This window comes from Mastigoproctus giganteus, chromosome 7 (assembly GCF_048544385.1).
Source record: "Mastigoproctus giganteus isolate SK-2022 chromosome 7, ASM4854438v1, whole genome shotgun sequence".
NCBI lineage: Eukaryota > Metazoa > Arthropoda > Arachnida > Uropygi > Thelyphonidae > Mastigoproctus > Mastigoproctus giganteus.
The window spans coordinates 204,927,944-204,951,987 of record NC_143581.1 but is presented as its reverse complement, the minus strand read 5'-3'; the positions used below and the strand labels follow the sequence as shown (position 1 = coordinate 204,951,987).

At 35.2% G+C, this 24,044-nt stretch overlaps 1 protein-coding gene across 1 annotated transcript in view; it reads right to left on the bottom strand.

The window, feature by feature from the left end:
• Nucleotides 1-24,044, bottom strand: part of Syn2 (Syntrophin-like 2) — a 203,265-nt gene that overhangs the window by 13,543 nt on the left and 165,678 nt on the right. The window contains exons 13-15 of the mRNA XM_090377381.1: nt 20,904-21,056; nt 16,062-16,154; nt 2,366-2,476 (exon numbers count right to left, since the gene is read on the bottom strand). Of these exons, the coding sequence (XP_090233507.1) occupies nt 2,366-2,476; nt 16,062-16,154; nt 20,904-21,056 (357 nt within the window). The remainder of the gene's footprint in view (nt 1-2,365; nt 2,477-16,061; nt 16,155-20,903; nt 21,057-24,044) is intronic.

Here is a 24,044-nt window from a genome sequence, read left to right as displayed (position 1 = left end):
TTTTATGGCTAGGGGCTTCAAAGGTTGGAAGTGTATCAGGCCTTACTGGACTTCTGACTCCTACATGGCTTGCTTCTCTGCTGCAAAAGCAGCAAAATGTTACTTTAAAGATTTATGGTGTTTTTTAACACTTTTTAACAGAATGCTGAAAAAAATCCAACGTTCTGGCATCCCCAGCATTCCAAAATTTCTTATGCAATGGTTGAAAATAAAAAGTTTGGAATTCATTGCTAAAAGCGAATACTTCCTTTTATGCTGAGTTATCAATCAGAACAAATCTTAAAATTTTATAAAAAGTTATTACTGTACATAAACTAACATCAATACGCAAAAACAAATAAAACTGTGTCCAAGTCTATAAATAAATGCTAAGCATTCAGTGTGCCAATACTGAGTACCTGTTAATTCACGTACCTTTATGTTTATAGCACTCGTTGGGTGACCACATAAGAATAACTGCCTGTATGTATTACAGCACACTGCTTGGGTGCATTTTGAATGCATTTGTGCATTGCAGCACAAAGTTCAGAGTGCCATTTTATGCATATATGTGTGGAAGCAGTGAACATGTTAAGCAGGCACAGCCAAAGAATCTGTAGCTTCTAATTTTACAATCATGTTTACAATTACATTAGCAGCAAGAAGTCCTTGGCATAATGAGTTGTGTTGTTTTGTGCTGCATAGTTCTAAAATAATAAATTTCTGTTTATTCTCATTATGGCCGACGAGAGACAATAAGCTCTGATAAAGGAGACTTAGTTTTGATAAAGGAGCTTCACAAGCATAAGATTTCAGTGACAAAGCCATCCCTTTAAGCACAGCCCTTTATTTTCTGTTGATGTATTAATATGAAAACTATTCTGATAATGCTTATTAATCATTATGGTAGTCTGGAGTTTCTATATAGCACTTCAACTATGTTAATTGAAGTTATAGTTACCAAGCATTATACAATAACTAGAAAAGTGAATCTGTATGATTTATTAATACCACCTGGTGAGAAAAAATTAACTATTTCAAGAATTGTTTTGGCATTTTTTTTTATTTTACAACTTGTATGTGCGAAATACTAAATCATGTTACTGGTTACCTCTCTGCATGCATTTAAATAGGATGGGTTTAATTTGGGTCATTCTGAAGGTAGTTTTATTAAGGATGGTATCATTCCATTAAAATAGAAGTTTTTAAAAATGAAAAGTGGTCATGCATATCCTTGATATTTAACTCAGAGATAAAACAGCCTTGCCAAAACTTTTAGCAAGGTTGTTTATGCAAAAATTTATTTATACAAAATGCACATCAACAAAATAGGCCTGACGTAGCCCAGTGCTCAGGAGCGAGAGTGCATAGCACGCGTTCCTTGAGTGGACCGGGGTTCAAGCCCGTGACTACTAAATACGATAAATATTTGTATTGACGATTTATTGTAAACTCTACTGACTTGGTTGTCGTGCCGGAGTATAAACAGAAAATTTATTTTATTTATTTTAAATTTTTCACATTATCTCAAATTTTTATAGATTTTGGTTTTATAGTAAAAATTAAAATCTACAAACTGACACCCATTTGAGCAAAAACTTATGATACATATGCGTGGAGTTTCGATGTGGAGGAACACCATTAAAAACTGTGATGAATTTAAAGGCATTTTTTGAAGAAAAAAAATTAATTTTCTGGTATTTACAAGAGATTAAATAAAGCATGCAACTAAGATTTAATGTAAAATTATACAGAAATGTACAAATGATTCACTGTTTTATTTTTTATTTCAATTTATCATAGTTTCCAAAGTGCTGTTTCCTTCATCCTATTCATTTTATTTTTTTTAGAAATTTTAATGGAAAACATACAACTGGATAGCAGCATATGCATTGACTGTTTTTAAGTCAGTTTCTCAATATAAACTATTCAATTAGAACTGCAGTTTAATCTCTTGTAAAGAGATGGCGCAAATGATATCAGGACCAATTGTACCATTCACAATTAACATGGCTCTTAATTTACTGGGAATTATTCATTTTGAAACAGCATTCATCTTCATCATGTTTACAAACTGCATTTTTGAGCAAAATAAAAATTAATTTCAAAATCTCTTTTCAAATTTTTACTTGCAATTTTGAATTCCTATTTCATTAGGAACCATTTTCCATGAGATTTTGAACTGAAGTTATATTCAGAATAGTTAAATTCGGAAATTATCAGACTGTACTTAAAATAATTACATTTGAACAGTAACAGTTTTATATAAACTTTAAAAATATTACTAAGACTAATATTTGAATACTGGATCATTTTTGAGAGTTAGTCACGACAGTCAGGGAAGGTTAATAAACAAAACCATCTTTATCATTTTGTTAATACTTACTTTTGATTCCACTTCTTTTGTATCTAAATTTTGAAAATGCAAAATTAATTTAGAATTTCCATCATCAGAAGACCCTTTCAACTGAGAAAATCGATACCTCCATGCATAACACTGTAAGAAATAAAACTGGCATTTCATACAATTCACCGCATATACAAGATTTGATAGTAAAGTAACCAGAATAATCCCATAAAAAATAATAAAATTATTATTAATACAGTATTTAGTGGCTGCAATTTCCTGCACGCTACCCTTCTAACTTTATACACAGATCCGCCACATCTCTGTTATTTCCAGAAAGATGCTGGAAATCCTTTTCTGCAAGCCCATTCAAAAGCATTCTCATCTTTCTTTTACAATAACCCAAAACACAAAAGATACTGCAACCTATAGCATTCTAGTAAGATGTATGGGTTGGGAATAGAGCATCAATCTTAAAAAAAATTAATTTTTTTGGAGTAATGCTACAAAACTTGCTGAATTGCATCATTTTACTAATACTTTGATAAGACTGATTATGTGGGCTAAGCTTGGCAACCAAGCACAAGAGAGGGAACTGTTGTTTATGGTAGGGTTATTTTGACACCCCCCATATTTTAACTCAAAAAACCATTAGCTCACAGTGCCATCCAAGATAATTTTTTGCCATAGTGCCTCTATTAAAAATTCAAGTAATCTTGAATACAATGAAAGTAACCCTCAAAATAAGCAATAAAGGACCTGTTGAAACACAACAAATGCTGAGTGGTAAGCACACTGTCATTATGCAAAATCCACCTGCCCAGCCAAAGACTATCTTTTTCGACAAATGAGCTATTGTAAATGTTCAAAAAAAAAAAAAAAACAAAAGTCACAGCAATGTTTTCTTTGGTTGACCCCAATATGGGTTCTGCAGATCTGGGTTTATCTTTGGTTACTCTATAACTCGTTTTGAATCCAGTAACTCAATTCATTAGTACCACATGAGACAATCATTGTGTTAAAAAAAAAAAAAAAAAAAAAAAAAAAAGTATTTCATCATTGCACTGGTGCCTCCGTAGCCAGGTGGGAAGGAGCAGCAGTGCGTAACACACGCTTCTTGATTAGACCGGGGTTCGAGCCCATCACCACCAAATACGGAGGATGCGGAAAGGTCAGGGAATGACCACCGCATATCCCAGAGCAATATGGCCTTAGTTGCTAATGCTCCTAAAAAAACCAAATAACTAACTCATTGCACTGTTACCCTAATTTATGAAATCATTAGTTTCAGTGAAGCAATGCAAGTTATTAATGCACACAAAGGAATGAAAAGGATGGTTAAGTAGCAGGAAACAGAGCAGTTATAAATGGACATTGCTCTTCAGGGACTACAGTCATGAATGGGATTCCATAAGGTTTGGTGCTGTGAATTTACAGTATCTTATATTTATTAATGATACTGATGTAGGCATTTCAGGTTTAATGTCTAAGTTTGGTGGGCAGGGTGTTAGTGACATGAATTAATGTATGCTACTTCAATAATACTTAAATAAATTGTTTGGATGGGCTGAGAAATATCAGTTGAGGTTTCACATCAGAAAATGCAAGGTCTTGCATCAGTGGCTGTGCCAGGATTTATTTTCTCAAGGGAGGGACTAAAGCAGTTTTCTGGGGAATAAGAATTTTCTAAAGGTGGAGCTAAAGCAGTGTTACAGAGGAATTATTAAGCTTTAATCAACATGTAGTATTAAAAAATCCATATCAGTTTGATCATGGGGAGTCTATAGCCCCTTTAGCCCCTACCACTATTGCATCTGGATAACAAACTCAAGACTCAAGATAACAAAAAAGGACTTGGGAGTAACTAACTATACAATCTGAAGCAAACAGTGGAGGACAGCTCATGGTGTTCTGTCAGTATATAGGAACTTTGTCAGTAGGCAAAGAGTTGATTATTCCATTATAAAGTATTCAAGATGGTTAGGCCCCCATCTTGAATACTAGCATATGGGCTTGAAAATTCAATTTTAAGAAAGATGTAGGAAAGTGTATAGAAAAAGGCCACAAGAGTGATTAGGAGTACTAAGGGGTATCTTATCAAGAGAGAGAGAGAGAGAGAGAGAGAACAGCATTTTGCAGGGTGACCTGATTGAGGTCTTTAAGGCTTTAAATGGTTGAACAAACCACACATACTCATGTGACATACACAAAAGGGCATAAATTTAATATGATGGATAACTGTAGAATATACATCCAAAAATTTTCCTTTAATCAAAGAGGTGACTAATTGTGGGAATAAACTTCTGCCTATTATCGTGGAGGGTGGAAGTTCATCAAACATGAAAGGATTGGAGAAATAATTAAACGAAGTGAGGGAAAGTGAGTTGTTATACTTGGTTTTCATTTTTATTTATTTATTTATTTTGTCTGATATTACATAAGCTTTTTTCCCTTGTTTGATTCTGCCAATTCTAATATTGGCAGAATGAAATTTTTATTTCTAAGAGGTTATATAGTCTATCAGCCTTAATTTCATTTTTATGTATTTCATTTTATGTATTTCATATTTTTTTCTTCAAGTTTGCAAAATTAATTGATGATAACCAGTTCACTGTTGAGCAGGTGTATAATGCTGACGAGACTTCTTTATATTGGAGGTATATTCCTAGAAAAACTGTTGTTGCACCCGAGGAATCAGCAACCAGTGGGTTTAAAAACTCAAAAGAAAGGATAACAGATTTAGGTTGTGCAAATGCTGCGGGGTCACATAAAATGAAACTGCTTGTTATTGATAAAAGCAAAAATCCAAGAGCTTTCAAAGGAGTAAGTGTCTTTCCAGTTATTTAAAAGCAAACAAAAAAGCATGGATTACCACACCAATCTTCCTTGATTGGTTTGAAAACCATTTTGTACCAGAGGCTAAAGCACATTGTATGTCTGCAGGGCTTCCCAGGGACAGCAAGATAATGTGTTTGCCATACATCTGCCACCTAACTATATGTCCTTCATCCAGCCAATGGATCAAGAGATACTGAGGTCATTCAAGGCAATCCATAAGAATGAATTCATGCATAGGATGCAACAAAGGTGTTGGAATAAAGACATTTCAAAAAGATTTTAATATCAAGGATGCAATCTGGATTGCAGCAAAAGTCTGGGACAGGGTTGATGAAGACACTTTAAAGCATGGTTGGCATAATTTATGGAAAGAATCAGTCTTTGATGATGATCATGAACAAGAACATGATTTCGTTGGATTTAGGGTGTCAAGAGAGAAGAAAATTGTTGATGACGATGAATTTTGCTAAAGGTTTGTCATGTCTTGAGGCCCAGCTGTTGGATTATGATGCAGTGGAAGGGTGCCTCCATATTAATGATGATGCTCCAGTTACCCTCAGACTAACAGACAGTGAAATTTGTGACATGGTAATGAATGAAAATGAAGATAAAGAGAGTGATGACGAGAATGATTATACTGTTGAAGAAAAAATCGGCATATTAAAAGAATGATAAGCCTTATGGAAGAACTGATTCATGGAATGGAATGAAGGAGTTTTGCTACAGACATCACATAATGTCTCTTTATAAAATTCAAAAATTGCTGATAAAAGAAAGACCAAAATATCTAAAGCAACTTAATTTAAAGGATATATTTCAGAAACTGGCTTCCAAGGTAAACTCTACGGGCACATGTACAGCATCTATGCCTGAATCCCAGCCTTCAAACTTCTGGTGTGTCTATCCCATCAACTACATCTTCCCAAAATTGTCAAGATATTTCTTCTGATGATGCCATGTAATTGATATGAATCAACTGAGCTCAATAAATATTCATATTTTATTTTCTTGCATTTATTCTTGTTTTTTCTGCATTTTAGGCCTTGCTACCCAAATTCAGAAAAAACCACGCTATACAGCAACCCTCAGATTACTAGGTAGCCAGATAAATGGTCCCACACCTGTATATCAAAACTTCAACTAAAGTTATTGTCCCCTTATCATTTTATGAGAGGTTACAGAGGAAAAAAATATTCAATCATTTCCGACCACATTCACAAGAGTTTCCTCAGTATTGCACTGCCCTTCTTGATGAGATGAAATATGACATATAATATAATGTGATTTCAATTGGGGTATTTCATTGGATGTCATTCACAAATTACGTAATGCAAGGAGAGGGGGAGGGAGAGAAATGAAATGTCACACAAATATTACATTGTAGAGTTTTCTCTCTTTCCTATGTGCACACATTGCATTAAAATTAGGTAAGTTATTTATCTGATTTAATTTAACCCACTGTTTGGTATGCCCTTCAGCACTACAGATGCCACAGATGCCATTAATCTGAAATGGAAAAAATTATCTAGCAGATTGGCACAAATGTCAATTTTGGTATTCCCCAATCAATGTTTTTGTTGTCAATAAGTATCATTATCCTGTTAGAAATTCAGAAATATTGCTAAAAAAAAAATAAAATAAAATAACAGTCAATTCTGCATGTGGCATTTATGCATGCCATGCCTGTTGAGTTAATCCTGGTATCCTGTAATATAAAAATATTACAATTATTTTTATGTGCCAACACAATATTGAGAGGGGAGGACACAAAATGCATTCCACACCTATGTGTGTCTTATTTAATGTAAGACTTAAGCAAATGTGACTCTCCGGAAAGTGTTCCAGTAGATAATTTCATTTAAAATATTTATATTTTTTAAAAATGTTTCCAATTTAAAAAAAAAAAAAAAATATATATATATATATATATATTTGGGTATGCTTGATATATACAGGGTGATTCACTACCAGTGCGACAAATTTGCAGGAGGTGTAGGGGGCACAAAGACGAATCGGAATCACATAGCATTGCAGGGTCTGAAATGCCTTTGTCATGCGGTAGAGGACATTGAACGGGAGGTCGCGTGAACAGCGATCCTGCTGGAAGTCAGCATTTGCGAACCGGTTCCCGAGGCAGAAAGAGGATGGACGAGTATTCAAACGTTGAACTGACCGACATGCACCTCGCATATGGAGGAGCTGTGAACTGTAACGGCGTGCCGCTCTGCGCTTATACCAGGAACGTTGCTGCACAGGCGTGCTCCTCATCATACGATTTTAATCGTATGATGAGAAGGTTACGTGAGACTGGCTGTTTCACGAGAGGTACCATGAATCAAGAGTGAATGACGAGGACGTCAGACAATGAGGAGAATGTCCTACGTCTTGCAGAAGGCAATCCGAGTATGAGTACTCGAGCGATAGGCCAATGATTGGGTATATCCCAATCCACTGTATGGAGGATACTGTCAACAAACCAAATGAGTTCATAGGCGCCTCCGTAGCCAGGTGGGAAGGAGCAGCAGTGCGTAGCACACGCTTCTTGATTAGACCGGGGTTCGAGCCCGTCACCACCAAATACGGAGGATGCGGAAAGGTTAAGGAATGACCACCGCATATCCTGGAGCAATATGGCCTTAGTTGCTAATGCTCCTAAAAACCAAACAACAACATGAGTTCATACCATCTGCAACGCGTCCAATAATTGGAGCCTGCGGATTATCCACCCCGGAGGACTTTTGCTACTTGGTTCCTTCAACAGAAACGGTTCGCAAATGCTGACTTCCAGCAGGATCGCTGTTCACACGATCAACGTCCTCTACTGCATGACGAAGGCATTTTGGACCCTGCAATGCTATGTGATTCCGATTCGTCTTTGTGCCCACTACACCTCCTGCAAGTTTGTCGCACTGGTAGTGAATCACCCTGTGTATATATATATATATAATATTAAGGATAATATAAAGAACCATTAGAATAAGCAAATCAATCCAATAATAATACCATCAGGGACCTAAGAAAACGCAAAAAAAAAAAAAAAAAAAAAATTATTATCGCTTTTTACCGACAATCTAGATGACTTCAACTGGGGCCAACCACCCAGAATGAAGGCAAAAAACGACAAGAGGTTCTCTGTTTCTGTGATGATCAATATATGCTAAGTAATTTAAATCTAAACCAAATATAAACCAGTATAGGCCGAATGTAAATCGCATATAAATCGAAAGATGATAATAAAAGTTAAGAAAATTTAGAAATATTAGAATCAAAGGTAAGAAATATAAGTAAAATATAAATGTAAGCATATATTAATCATCGTTGACCCGACAGAGAACGTAATTTAATGATTAAAATAAGATTAAATATATAATACATACTACATATTGACCGTATCTAGGACATAATGTAATAGTCGTTAAAATAATATGTGGTGCCCCCTATGTGATGGATACGGTAAAAATAAATAATTAAATTAACGCATAGAGAAACATGCAGAGAGTAAGAAGAAAAACTAACTTTTATTATCATCTTTCGATTTACATTTGGCCTATACCGGTTTATATTTGGTTTAGATTTAAATTACTTAGCATATATTGATCATCACAGAAACAGAGAACCCCTTGTCGTTTTTTGCCTTCATTCTGGGTGGTTGGCCCCAGTTGAAGTCATCTAGATTGTCGGTAAAAAGCGATAATTTTTTTTTGCGTTTTGTTAGGTCCCTGATGGTATTATTATTGGATTGATTTGCTTATTCTAATGGTTCTTTATATTATCCTTAATATTATATACATTATGGATGTATTGCATGATTGCTTGCAACTTCATTGACTCATAAATATTATTTACATATTAGTTACAGTTATTGTCGTTTTAACTTTCTTTCTTTACTTTTTATCAATAATTATATATATATATATACACAGTGGATTCCGGTTATTTGGGCCACCGGTTAATCGGAGCAACCGTTTATTTGGGACAAATCTTAAAAAACAAAAACCAATCGAGAAAATAGCCAGGGTTTACTTCGCTTAATTGGAACAAAATGCTGTTTAATCGGGGCAGGAGACCTCAGCACTGGAGATTACCCTACGATTGTCTCCGACCGTACCACGTAGTTCGGTCGGATTTCTGGAGGTCACAACCATAAAACAATTAGCAGTCACCTGTTTATTGGGCTTTTGTGTTAGTGCAATCTATCATAAACGGACAGTAAACTCGATCTTATTGAATTTGCGGTAATACCGACAGCTGGAATTCTGTGGGTTATTATGGTAAAATGTGTTTACACTTCCATGGAATCTTCAATCATATAAAAAAAATAATTTTCAGAATCTTCTCTTCATTCCTATTTTTAAAGCTTCGTAATTTGTTACTCCGTTCTCACTTGTGCGTGTTGTGTTACTTGCAATTTGTGTGTGCCGTGTCCTTTGTTATTGATTGCTTATCTTATTACTGTTTTAAATTTTAACCCCCACCCACAAATGTCAGTGAACAGAAAAGTCAACTAGTTAGTATGTACATATTACAGTACGTATTAATTATTCCGATTATCACGTATCATTAATTTTTTAATTGGTAAGGTAATAAAGAGTAAATCTGTGCTTAATATATCTTTACTTTTATAGCCTGTGGATAATATTCCTCCTATTTTTGCTAATTATAATCGCTGTTTAATAGAATTAAAATTCAATTCACAAACGTGATCACAATGACCGAACGGTACTTTACTGTGGTGAGTTCGTCGTAATGTGATTTGATTGAACAGTGAACTAATTGTAAAGGGGGGGGGGGGGTAAATTGTATTTTTAACTATTTACGTGAAACTTCGGATAATTGGGGCAACCGCTTAATCGGGCCAAAATGCACTAGTCCCGATGTGTCCCAAATAACCGGAATCGACGGTATATATATATCAGGCATACATATATAAAAAATGTAGATTATTCAGAACAGACTGAAAATACAAGGTTCTATCAAAAATTAAATTACTTTGAATTATTTTTTCCAGTTTTAAAAATGGAACAAGGGAGCATTTTGATGTACACCATGCCTGATTGTTAGAGAGCAATAACAAAACACCATCCAATAGCTTAAGTAATATTGATTTATTATGCATTGGACTATAGACTATTAGTAATCAGCCATCAAAGGTATGGATAATAAAGCACTAATCTGTTATTGTGTGTTAAATCTTGTTTCAAATTAGTAGCATGAGATAACAATGCATGATGCTATATTCTGTGGTATTTAGGTCAGATGAGCGTATGTCTGACAGCTAAATAAATAAAAAAGAAGAATATTATTGACTGGGTGTGTTTATGTATGTTATGAGATAATAGTTTAACATTTTTATATTAATTGAAGTTTTACAAATTAAATATAAACTGAAAGAATATTAATAAAGAAATTAAATGTTTTCTGTCAAATAAAATAAGCTTTAATATGTATAAAGTTAAAAGAATAGTGCCATTAGCTTTGTTGAAAGCCTATTTTAAATTGTGTGTTACATATTAAAAAAAAAACGAAGGCTAAGTTACCAGAAAGTTTAATCGTACTATCATTAAGAGTGAAAGGACAATGCTACATCTTTATAGCAATGCAAGCTTATTAATATAATGTATGTTCATGCACCTAGATATACGTTAAATTATTCATACAGAGAAAATGAAGTACATTTGAGTTACATATCCATTAATCAGATAGACAAAAAATTTATCTTTAGAAGCTTGAACATTCATGTACCTGTATCCTCTGAGATAAGGAAATATATTACTTTATGCTATCATATAATTATCATCATCATCATCATCCAAATTGCTTATGCCCAGTGGGTGTACGTTACCATTACAAATAAGTACAGGACTGATTTGTAAGAGTTAACCTTCTTTCCTCTAATGCTTACTTGATGCTATTGATTTACTTTACCTGTTTATAAACCTATCACTTTCACTTCAATTATCATTTTAGCTCATTTCCCTTCTCTAAATATGTTAGCTTCGCTTACTTTTGACTGGATTTGTTATACCAAGATTTTTCTTATCTCAACATTTGTAAGATGGTCTTGCAAGTTGCCTCCATCTGTTAGTTTTATTTATTTTTATTAAAGCTCCCCTTTCTGAATCTAACTTCTGATTGATTCCTTTATTCTGTATGCATCTCTCAGTCCCAGAGTTAAAAACTGAGAGCTGGGTAAAGAATACTAAGATTTAACTTTGTATTCTGACTAAGTTCTATTTTGTTCCAAAGAATTTAACTGTCTCCCTACTTGGTCACTCACACACTAGCAAAGTTTTTGTGGATTTACTGGATGATTGTTTTCTACATCAGTATGTACGGGAGGCAACTAGAGGAAGTAATACTCTTGATCTGATTATCAGTAGTAATTCTTCATGAATTAAGAATCTGCAGATAAAGGAACCACTAGGTGGCAGTGATTACAATGTGCTGAAGTGGGATTTACTCAAAGAGGTAACTACCATCAGGGGTAAAGAGAAGGGTTTTTGCTTTCATAAAGGTGACTACGATGGTCTGAGACAGTATTTAAATTCTATACAGTAGGACAAATTGATGATGTTACCAACAGCAAATTCAAAATGGGAAGCATTCAAAGAACTTATCTTGGAAGCTACTAGGCTTTACATACCAACTAAGAAATATTGTTCAAAGTTTAGGCCTAAATGGATGTCAGATGAACTAATTAGACATGTGGTAGAGAAAAAAAATGCATGGGATACATATAAATTAACACGTGACAGAAGCCTATGATAGATATAAGCTGGTCTGTAACCAAGTTACAAAAAAGGTTAGGCAGGCGAAGGCAGATTATGAGAAATCTTTGGCAAAGGATGCAAAGAAAAACAGCAAAGAGTTCTTTACTTATGTAAACTCTAGAAGGAAAGGGATGAATCAGATTGGTCCACTTCATATCGATGGTTCAACTGTCGATGACCCTGCTCAGGTAGCTAACAAACTAAATGAATATTTTGCATCGACATTCACACATGAGGAGTTATTCAGCGATGGGAATGCCAGAGGTGTATTCAACTCTGGCAGTAAGCTAGATAATCTTGTAATAACTGAGAGTAAAGTGGAGGAGAAATTGTTGAAGATAAACACAAGGTACCTGGGGTGGATGGGATCTATCCAGTTATATTAAAGGAGGCAGCAAAGGAAGTAAGCAAACCCTTAGCTTCCTTGGACTCAGGGGAAGTACCCATAGACTGGAGATGTGAAAATGTGACCCCAATTCACAAAGGAGGATCAAAGACTGACACAAGTAATTATAGACCTGTGAGTTTAACTTCCGTTCCAGGAAAATTAATGGAGACACTGATTAAAGAAGCACTGCAGGATCATCTAGACAAGACTTCAGTTACAGCTCAGACACAGCATGGTTTTGTTAAGGGAAAGTCTTGCCTGACCAATTTGATTGGATACTATGATGCAGTCATAAAAGAACTGGATGCAGGGAATAACTTTGATATTATATATTTGGATCTTAGAAAGCTTTTGATACTGTTGCACATGGAATACTGCTGCACAAATTGGAGCAGTGTAGCATTGGAGGCAAATTGCTGCTATGGATAAAGGGATGGTTGAGGGGGAGAAGACAGAGAGTGGTAATCAATGGACACTGCTCATCGTGGACTAATGCTATTAGTGGAGTCCCTCAGGGTTCAGTGTTGGGTCCATTATTGTTTTCTGTATTTATAAATGATATTGTTGATGGTATATCAAGCTTAATGTTCAAGTTTGCAGATGATACAAAGGTTGACAGAGTTGTTAAGGACACTACTGACGCTATGCTGCTGCTGCAACAGGATCTGGAAAGGTTGAGCAGATGGGCTGAGAGGTGGCAAATGAAGTTTAACATTGACAAATGTAATGTACTACATGTGGGAAACAGCAACGTATCAACTCTCTGGTACTACACTGACAGTGGTAGAGAATGAAAAGAACCTGGGGGTAATTGTGCAGGCAGATATGAAGTTCTCTGAGCAGTGCAGACGGGCGGCAAGAGTAGCTCATGGTGTCTTGTCAATGATAAAGAGGAATTTTTCTAGCAGGGATAAGGAGGTGATTATTCTCTTGTATAAGGCAATGGTCAGGCCACACCCTGAGTACTGTATACAGGTTTGGAGGCCTCATTTCAAGAAGGATGTAGAGTTGCTGGAACGAGTACAGAGAAGGGCAACAAGATTAGTGAATGGAACAAAGGGTTGCTCTTACGAAGAAAGGCTTAAGTTTTGCAAATTACAGTGTCTGGAGACTAGGCACCGACGAGATGATCTGATAGAGGTGTGTAAAGCTTTGAATGGTTTGAGCATGCTCAATGCCGATGGGAGTCTACCTCTTGTTCAGAATAAACACCTGAGAGGGCATAAATTCAGATTGAGGAAAGACAGATGTAGGATACATGTGTGGAAATTTGCCTTTAGCCAGCGGGTAGTTGGTTGGTGGAACAGACTTCCATCCCTTGTTGTGGAAGTTGATAGCCTAAATAAATTTAAGGCTCAGCTGGACAGGTATTTTGAACGAACGGAGGGGTGAAATGGAAGTGTTTTTTTGGTTTTTTTTTTTTTTTTCGTTTTTTTGGCTGATGCTGCATAAGCTTGCTTTCTTGCATCATATGCCTCTACTAATGCTAATACTTATTGTTTATTTCTATGTGTAATTTTTAATCTTCATTTAAAGCCTCTTCCTAGATACAAAAAATTACAAATTTGTTTAAAGTTTTAATAAATTGATGATTTACCAATTATCAAGATTTTGAAAGCTACTATTTAACAGAATGATAGTTTCAGCATTGGTGATATGGACTGCCCTGTCTCACACCAAATTTAACTTTAAGCTATTTCAAAATGCTTTGTCCAATCCACATTGCAGATTTGCAATTTTTAACCCTACACCCTCCAAAAAGATGGCTCTGAACCATTTTTTTGTTGGGACACAAATTAAGTTTGGAATCCAGCCTTGCATTAATAATGTATTTCCCCTTTAATTACTTTACTGTTGTCTACAAATTAAATATTTTATTTGTATTAAAATATAATTAATGCTTAGGAAACTAAGTAGTTGAAAAAATAATATTAAAATATGATTAATTAATTTATCAGATGGTAATAATTTTACAAAATAATAGTTTTTAAATAAAAAAAACTTGCATATTCACTCACAGTCAAACTTTCATTCTACTATTCATTCAATGCCATAGCACTGTCAAATAAGTGCACTACAAGTCCAACACACTAAGAGAAAAATTGTGCTTGTGTAGGGAAAAATGTTAATTTATTAAAGAGGATCAATAAAGAGGATAAGTGACTCACCTTAAATGGCATGGCGACCTATAGGTGAAGAACCCATGCTCTAGCTGCTGTCTTTTATCTAAAATTTGAAAGAGCAATTTATAAATATTGCAATATGCTCTTTCAAGATCAAGAAATCCTAAATACAGGTTTATGTTTTACTCCTGTGAGAATGAGAAACACACTTTCGAGAAATATGAAAAAACCCTTTTCAGGAAACTATTCCTCTTGTCAACCGAAGGATACCAGTATTAACATTTACAGATTCATATATTACATTTATAGCTTAACTATAAATATAATAAATGTCAGTATAATGCATTAAGTAAGGTTGGCAGGGTGTTTAATGACAGAAATAAAGGCATACTACTGCACATCAAAAAAAATTAGGCAGTGTGCTGAGAAATGGCATTGAAGTTTAACAATAAATGCAAGGTACTGCACAGGCAGTGATCTCAAAATAACATCGATTTGGTGGTACCACACTGAAAGTAGTGGAGAATGAAAGAGACCTAGAAGTAACGTAATTCTACAAAATGTTTTCTGAACAGTGCAGATAAACTGCAAGGGCAGCTCATTCTAGGGTTTTATCAATGACAGACAGGAACTCTGCCAGCAGAAACAAGGATATGATTATTCTCTTGCATAAAGTAATTGTTAGGCCGCACCTTGAGTACTGGAGGCCTCATTTTAAGAAAGATGTGGATCTCTTGAAATGGGTGTAGAGAAAAGGAACAAAATTGGTGAGGAGAGCAAAAGGGTCCTCTTACCATTAAAGACTTCAAAAGTTCCAAATTGTAGTACTTGGAAACTAGCTATCTGTGAGGAGACCCGAATGAAGTGTTTATGGCTTTAAATGAACCGAGTAAACTAAATGCTGATGGCATCCATACTCTTTCCTAGACAACTCTTTGTGTAGCTGATTTCATACATATGGAACATAAACTTAAATTGAAAAAGGATGTCAAAATTCCATCTGGTGTTGTGGGGGTGCTGGGTAGCTTGAATAAAAAAATTAGATTATCAGATTATTAGAGGGATGGACAGAGGCAAGTAGCTTTTTTTTTTTTTTTTTTTTTGGCTGATGCTACATAAGTTTGCTTTCTTGCATCACTTGCCACCTACTATTTCAAACAAAAAAAAAAAAAAAAAAAAATGACTGTAATGTTCAATATATTTGAAATTTTAATATAAACAACTTTTTTTCCCCCTTTATAGTTCTCTCACTGAATATTAATAAGACCTTATTTCATTACTCCCAAAATCAATCTCAGTAATCACTTTTTATTTCATAACCATATGATTCTCAATAGCTGCAATCCAACTTTTAGGTTACAATTCAGGCAAAAAGAGTGGAGGCAATGCACACACACGCACACAGAAGGGGTTTCAATAATAATATCATCACATGGATAATATGATGTCACTGGAACGTTTCAACAATAAAGAAACTTCATTATTAAGGAGGGGGGGGGGTACCCTTATAAATATACAGTATCAGATTGAAGCCAATGAAATACTCTGAAAATGGGAGTTTGTCATACAGAGATTTTACTCTATTATGCTATCACTATTAAAACAATTACGTTTACCTTAGCTTCTGTGTTGTACAATGCAAATCCCATATTCCAGTCTAATGTCAGGCCACCAGTTTTACCTTTGTATATAACTGAGAATGTTTTACTCTGAAATAAAAAATATTTGATTATCAGACAAATCACTGATTTTAGAAGTAAACTATGTTTCATATGTAAAACAGGAAGATATCTTAATTATGGATGTAAGAATTCTCTGTTAATGAATTATTTTCCAAAAATAGTTTCTACAAGTGTTAAACGTAGAATATAATTGTAGAATATAATCACATATAATTTAAATATTAAATAGAAAAATAAAAACATAAAAATCAAATGATAAAATGAATAACTTGATTTATCAATATACAGGTAACCTTCGTATAACACAGTAGTTTGGTTCCTACAAAATCTTGTGTAAGGTGAAACCATGTTATACGGGACTAAGAACCAGTACAAAAAGGGGGTTATGTTCCAAAAGCTAACAAAAATACACCATTTTTTTTTATAACTATCGGAAACTTAATTTTTATAGTAGTAATAACTTAATATTTTATAATAGTAGTAACTTAAATAGTAATAACTGAACAAACATCTTGCCTTACAAACTGTGATACTTATATGTCAAGAAATGTACGTTAATTTAATTTTCTTCTTGTGCATCACTGCTAAGCTCAATCTCTTCTGCAGCATCTAGATTTCATGTACTTTCTGCTCTCTTTAAAAGTCATGAACTGCACTCTTCGAAGTCACAGTTTTTTTATGGTCTCAAACCAGCACAAGTTGAATAGCACAGAACCTAACCCAGGGATCTCCCATCAAAATACAGTGTACCCCCGCTTTAAATGATACATGAAAATCAGAAGAATATTTTCCAGTTAGCAAAATAAAAATAAATTTATGCTTACATACATAGCTTAATTAATATGTATTGTAATATGTACATACTAACTGATATTTCTGTTCACTGATTTTTTTTGTTGTAAAATTTAAAACAGTAAAAATGATAAGCAATTAATAACAAAGAACATGGCACACACAAGTTGCAACAAACACGATACGGAGTAACGAGTTTCTGAAAATTTATGTTTTTTATATGATCGAATATTTCATGGATTACATTTCACCATAATAATGTGAAACCCACAGAATTCCAGGTATCGGTACTACAGCAAATGCAAGATCAAGTTTATTACCCATTTATAATTGATTACACTAACAGAAAAAATCCAATAAACCGGGAACTGCAAATTGTTTTTGTTTTATGGTAGTGACCTCCAGATATGTTCTTTAGAAGAATATCATGAAGGCGATAATAACTAGCAAGTCAACAGCAGGGGTTCACAAAAAAGGAATGGAAACATTGAAAATTACATCTAACATAATAGCAGGGTTTTCCCAGCACAAAAGCTCAAAAATACTGCATTACGCGAAATTTCCTGCAATTCATAAACCATGTTAGAGTGAAACCGTGCTGTGCAGGGATTGCTGCACTTTATCAATTGTGTTATTATTATTATTATTATTAGTTACGTGGTGCAAGGAAGCCTGGGGCTTATGCTGCACCAGCCAAAAAAAAAAAAATCCTCGAGTTACCCTGTGTGTGTGAGAGAGAGAGAGAGAGTCAAAAGTAGAAGGGAATCACCAAGAAAGAGAAGAATGATATTCAGCTCAGAACCCTAGGTGTGCCAATCCCATACTCACCAGATGTGAGCACTTGGGGTTGTTCTAATGTTTTATCTCAAAAACAAATTATAATAGTACGGCTGCTTGGAGTAATTTATTATATGATTGTAGTTTGTATGTTGAACATAGAGAAAGGTTAAAAGTGAAGATTGATAGTTCAGTTAAAGGCAGTGAAAGTGATCTTATTGCTAATGGGGTTAAATTTCAAGCACTAGAAGAGTTTTGTGTGACTGGTTTTCAACGGAGAAGACATTGCAAAAATTTATTGCTTACTAATTAAGATTTTATTATATACATTTTTATCACTTAACTCTCACTGTATGTTTTTTAAATTTTTTTTCTTTTTATTTTATTTATTATTATTATTTTTTAATTTTATTTATTTATTATTATTTTTTTTTTTGCTGGTTCTCAGGTTTGGGCAGCCTGTGAGTGTGATTGTTGGCACCCACCACCAGTATAGCACTACTTCCGGTGGGTGCAGGATTTTAGTGCATGGAGTACTGTCAGAATCGTAGACCCAGGCCCAGTACTATGCACCTAGGGACTGTCATGAGGGAGCAGCTGTCAGGTGTCAGCTGCTCCTTGGTGGCAAAGAGGTCTGTTATAGAAGCCAGTTTTTCAGAGGTTCTGCACAAATTCAGTTTATCAGGTGGAGATAGACGGAAGTCTTGGTGCCACCATAGACATAATTAGCAATAGAAGGATAGTCCTGTCTGTCCTTCCTGTACATATTGTAGTCCCCAAATTTCAATTCTGCACTGCTTATATCTGTGTGACACCACATCTCTAATATTCCAGCAATATCTGCCTTTGATGCCTTGACTAGTACTTCAAGCTCATCAAATTTATTAACTATACTCCTAGCATTGGTGTACATGCAAGTATACATGCACCTGTTCCTACTTTTAGTTACCTTAACACAGCCCATGTATTCACTTGTTCCACTATGACTCCCAGCAGTCCCAGAAATCTCCATCACCTTGCTTTCCAGTCTGCTGCTCATTCTAATAGAAGCAATGCAAGAATCACTTTTGCCTGCGGCCACTGTTAACCTTTCAGTCCGTGTATCCCCCCCCCCCAAGCTAGCAGTTTTCCGACCCACCTAACACTGCCTCGATAACATCAGCAAATAATCTTGCACCCTTTCTATTTTAGAGCGAAACCGTGTGGTCAAAGTGCCATGTTATATGGGGATTGCCTGTACTCTAAACAACATATTGATTACCATGTAAAATATATCAATCACAAATCTTGAATCATCAATAGCTGTGTTGCTACAGTTTAACTGGTAGTGGTTGAGCTGCATTTCTGAGCAGTCTAACAAGTTTGAGCTTGTCTAACAATCTCAGGCAGGCAGAGTAGGTTCCCTGAGTTATTCTGGGTTTATCATATTGAAACTGCATACAAATTGGCATATGAACTAAATTACTACTGGGACTCACTACAGAGTGAGTGTAGCCAACTTGGAAAATATTCTAAGGAAAAAAGTTAACTCTTTTTTTGCATCACCCAAAAAAATAAAATAAAAACAAAATAACTCAATTATTCATAATTTTCTCATCACTAAAAAGTGACCATCCAATTCTACCTTAAACCTTACTAAGCTTCTGCTTTTCAATGTTCAAGGGATATGCTTTTTGAGTAGCATAAACAATTTTCTGAATGAAGAGAGTTCATAATTCTCAATCCAGTTGTCTGATGACAGCAAAAGCTGATAACTGGGGGGGGAGAGAAACAGTCATCAAATTCTTACCATGGTCTAGTTGCATCAACCACCATTGGACAAAATTTAGGCTGAACCAAACTTTCTGGATGACATCATCAGAGGGAACAAAATATGGATATAAAAGGTATTGTCTACTCACTCTGAATTCGTTCCCTAAGGACAAACCTTCAGACAGACATTTTATCTTCAAGTTCTATAATGATAACTTATTTTGATTATGAAAATAAAATTTTCGGTTTATACTCCGACACGACAACCAAGTCAGTAGAGTTTACAATAAATCGTCAATACAAATATTTATCGTATTTAGTAGTCACGGGCTTGAACCCTGGTCCACTCAAGGAGCGCGTGCTATGTACTCTTGCTCCTGACCACTGGGCTATGTCAGGCCCTCCACATAAACTTGAATATCTTTATGGTAAAAAGATGCTAGAATTTTGTGCACAGCTTGCATATAATTTTAGTAGCTTTTTACTATGATTATTATTAGGTTTACCTTTCTCTCAATTTTTTTATAAAATATCTCTGTGTCTGTAGATATAATTATCATTCCTATCTGCTATTTATATCTCTAACCAACAGCAGTTGCTCACTTAGATATCAGCTTCTACTGCCCTTTCTAAGATATTAAAGAACTCTTCTATTTTATCTTTATTTTTGTTTCATCTTTTTTTGAGCTTTCTAATGGGCCACATGAATAGACAAATTTCATTACCGAACATTTTTATCTTAAATTTTGCACACAATATTTTAATGGATAATTCTCAGCTCACAAAACTTTCTTCCAAGTTAGTTCTAAAAGCTACTGCTATACTTTCACTGCACTGTATCTTTCTTCCACAATAAATTAATTTCTAATTGTTGTTTGCTTCAATTCTTCTGTAATTATCCTGTTGGTTTCTGTGATACTTGCTTTTCTGTTATATAACAACCCATTTCTTAAGTTAATCTACTTATTTGTTGTTTAAGCTTCTAACATTTATAGTACTACCTACCTGTATGGTTGTTTCAGTTTAGTAGCCACATAGGTGACTCTCTCTACTAACTATATACACCATTTAAAGGTGAGGAGTGGATATTGGATCTGGATTCCATTTGCTTCCTAATAAGCCTAGTAAGATAGCCTCAGCAACCCTAATAATTTACAATTCTATAATTTCAAATGTGTGGCAAGAATAATTGTATAATGCTTCCAACTTTCTTTTACAATTTTTTTTTCAAAACTAATCAACCTCATTAAATATAATGATGAAAAGGACTAAAATATTATATTTCAACAATTCTCAGATAGCTAGGGATGTACTATAACCTCCCTCAATTATAGTGATGGACTTTTGAATTCAGGAAGTATGTATTGTAATGATGTCTTTGAAAATAATTAAACATTATTCCATTTAATGTTTAAGTAATTTATTGATCTATAGGTTAACCATGTTAATACTAACTCCAAGTCTTGTGACTGCATTATATGTAGCTCGATGCCAAGCAGTTTCTATCCTTATAAATTCTATTCGAGTCTCTGCAGAAAAATAATAGGCATCTGATGCACCCGTTTGAAGAAGGAAACAGTGCTGACGTTCATCTACATATTCTGATTCCTGCAAAGATAAATACTGTATTTAAACCACTTGAACAGGACTAAGACAAGAGGCATAAAATGTATATACATTTTATATTCCAAGAGGTATAAAATGTATATACATTTTATACCTCTTGGAATGTTAACAGAAGCTATATGCAAAATATAGATAGTTTTTGTAGGTTGCTACTTAATATACGCAAAACCATTGTTTCATTTGAATCTTGCAGCCATTGTTTTCATATAGAGTGAGTGATAGGGAATTCAAATTTTTAACTGTGGTAAATAGGTAGCTCTAACGTAAAACTGGATAGTGTAATATGTATCACTGCATTTAGGAATCTATTAGATAGTGTAGTATTGATAAATAATTAATTAAATTTATTAATCTTTTTAATTTTCATTGTTAATTTCAATAGCATGCCCCAGACTACAGCAGCAAAGCAATGGGCACATTGCTTTACTGCTCTAGTCAGTACATTGGGACCAACTTTGCAGGAGTGCTGTGACTAGTGGGAGAACCGAGGGGCGATTCTTCAACACATCACAGCCTAAAAAATTCCCAACTTGTGAAATGTTTGCAGAACTCTCTGGAACAGGACATGATCTAGTCAAGAAGGATGTCTTTGTTTGTGCTAGATGCAGAGAATGTCAAGAAATTAGGTGCCAACTCAGCGTTCTGATGGGCCCTTATGAGAGTTTGAAGAGTCGGGTATATGCCCTAGAATGTATTTAGTATCAGTATTAGCAATGGCCACATGGTGCAAGGAAGCCTATGGCTTATGTTGCACCAGCCAAAAATAAAATAAAACAATAAAATAATAATAATAATAAAAAAATATATATATATAATAATAAAAAAAGTATTAAAATGGGGGACTCATCGAGCTCTCAGCTGCCCAACTCAACGCCAGAGCTCACTCTTATGCATCAGGTAACACAGCGGCAATCTCCAAGGCAGAATGCGCTGGTCCCACAGGAGTTAGTTATTGTCGGTGACTCTATTGCCAGGGAGATGGGTAATATATTGTGCAAAAAAGATAGGTGGAATAGGACCAGGGTATGTCTGCCTGGGGCAAAAGTTGATGTTGTAGAACAGATATCATCTTTTAAGGGCACAAAGGGTGATATATGCACACAGATGATATTGTTGTACACGTTGGCACTAACGACATTATGAGTAGGAGATTTGCAGATTTACTTAACAAGTATAGGTCAATGCTGAAAAACAGCCATGAGTTAGGATTAAATTTGAAAGTGTCTGCAATTTGGTTCAGATACGAAAGGAGGAAGTACATTATGAGAGCCTTGTCAATCAATTTGGCCCTGGAGAGATTGTGTAAGGCTCATGGGATAGAATTTTTCTCAGCATGGTCTGTGCTTGTTAACAGGAGAGACTGCTTCTACAGGGATGGAATACTCTGTTATTTTTGGTTTTTAGGAGCATTAGCAACTAAGGCCATATTGCTCCGGGATATGCGGTGGTCATTCCCTGACCTTTCCGTATCCTCCATATTTGGTGGTGACGGGCTCGAACCCCGGTCTAATCAAGAAGCGTGTGCTACACACTGCTGCTCCTTCCCACCTGGCTACGGAGGCGCCTAGGGATGGAATACACTTAAATAGAAAAATAGAAGGGGTGCAAGAGTGTTTGCTGATGCTATCGAGTCAGCATTAGGTGGGTTGGAAAACTATTAGCTTGGGGAGATTTGCAGACTAAAAGATTAACAATAGCCACAGGCAGAGGAGAAAGTGATTTTTGCACTGCTTCAATTAGAATGAGCAGTGGCCTGGAGGGTGGGGTGCTGGGGGTTTCAAGGACTGGTGGAAGTCATCATGAAACAAATAAATACATGGGCTGTGTTAGGGTATCGGAGACGTGGTTTCACATAGATATAAGCAGTGCAGAATTGCAATTTGCAATGTGGACAGAAAGGATAGAGGGAGGAGGGGTTATGCTGTTAATTAAGAAAAACATAAAATCTAAGGAAGTGCATCCAGTTGACATAGAAGCAATGTTGAGTCAGTATCGTGTGACATAAGCACTATGACATAATGAGACTTGTGGCAGGGAAGAAAAATGCTTGGGATGAATATAAAAATAATCAGGCAACACAGAAGCCTATGGCAGATATAAGCTAGTCTGTAATCAAGTCACAAAGGAGATTAGGCAAGCGAAGGCAAATTATGAGAAATATTTGGCAAAGGATGCCAAGAAAAACAGCAAGGACTTCTTTACTTATATAAACCCTAGAAGAAAGGGGATGAATCAGATTGGTCCACTTGATATTGATGGTTCGACTGTTGATGATCCTGCTCAGACAGCTGACAATCTGAATGAGTATTTTGCATCTACATTCACATATGAGTTATTAAGGGAAAAAATGTCGGAAGTTTATCAAACTGTAACAGGGTACTTAATGATTTTGTAATAACTCAAAGCAAAGTGGAGGAGAAATTGTTGAATTTAAATATAAGAAAGGCACCTGGGGTGGACGGGATCTATCCAGTTATATTAAAGGAGGCAGCAAAGAAAGTAAGCACACCCTTAGACATAATTATGAGAGCATACTTGAAATCATGGGAAGTCCCCATGGACTGGAGGTGTGCAAAAGTATCCCCAATTGTCAAAGGGAGATCAAATGATGATATGAGTAACTTCTGTTCTAGGGAAAATAATGGAATCACTGGTTAAAGATGCATTGCAGGATCGTCTAGAAAAAACTGCAGTGCAGTAATAATTCAGACACAGCATGTGTTTGTTAAGGGAAAATCATGTCTGACAAATTTGATTGGCTTCTATAGAAGTGGATGAAAAGAATAATTCTGATATCATATATTTGGATTTCGGGAAAGCTTTTGACACTGTTGTGTATGAACGATTACTGTACAAATTGGGGCAGTATGGTATTCAGGGCAAGTTGCTGCTATGTATAAAGGGATGGTTGAGTGGAAGAAGACAGTGGTAATCAACGGACACTGCTCTTTATGAACTAATGTTATTAGT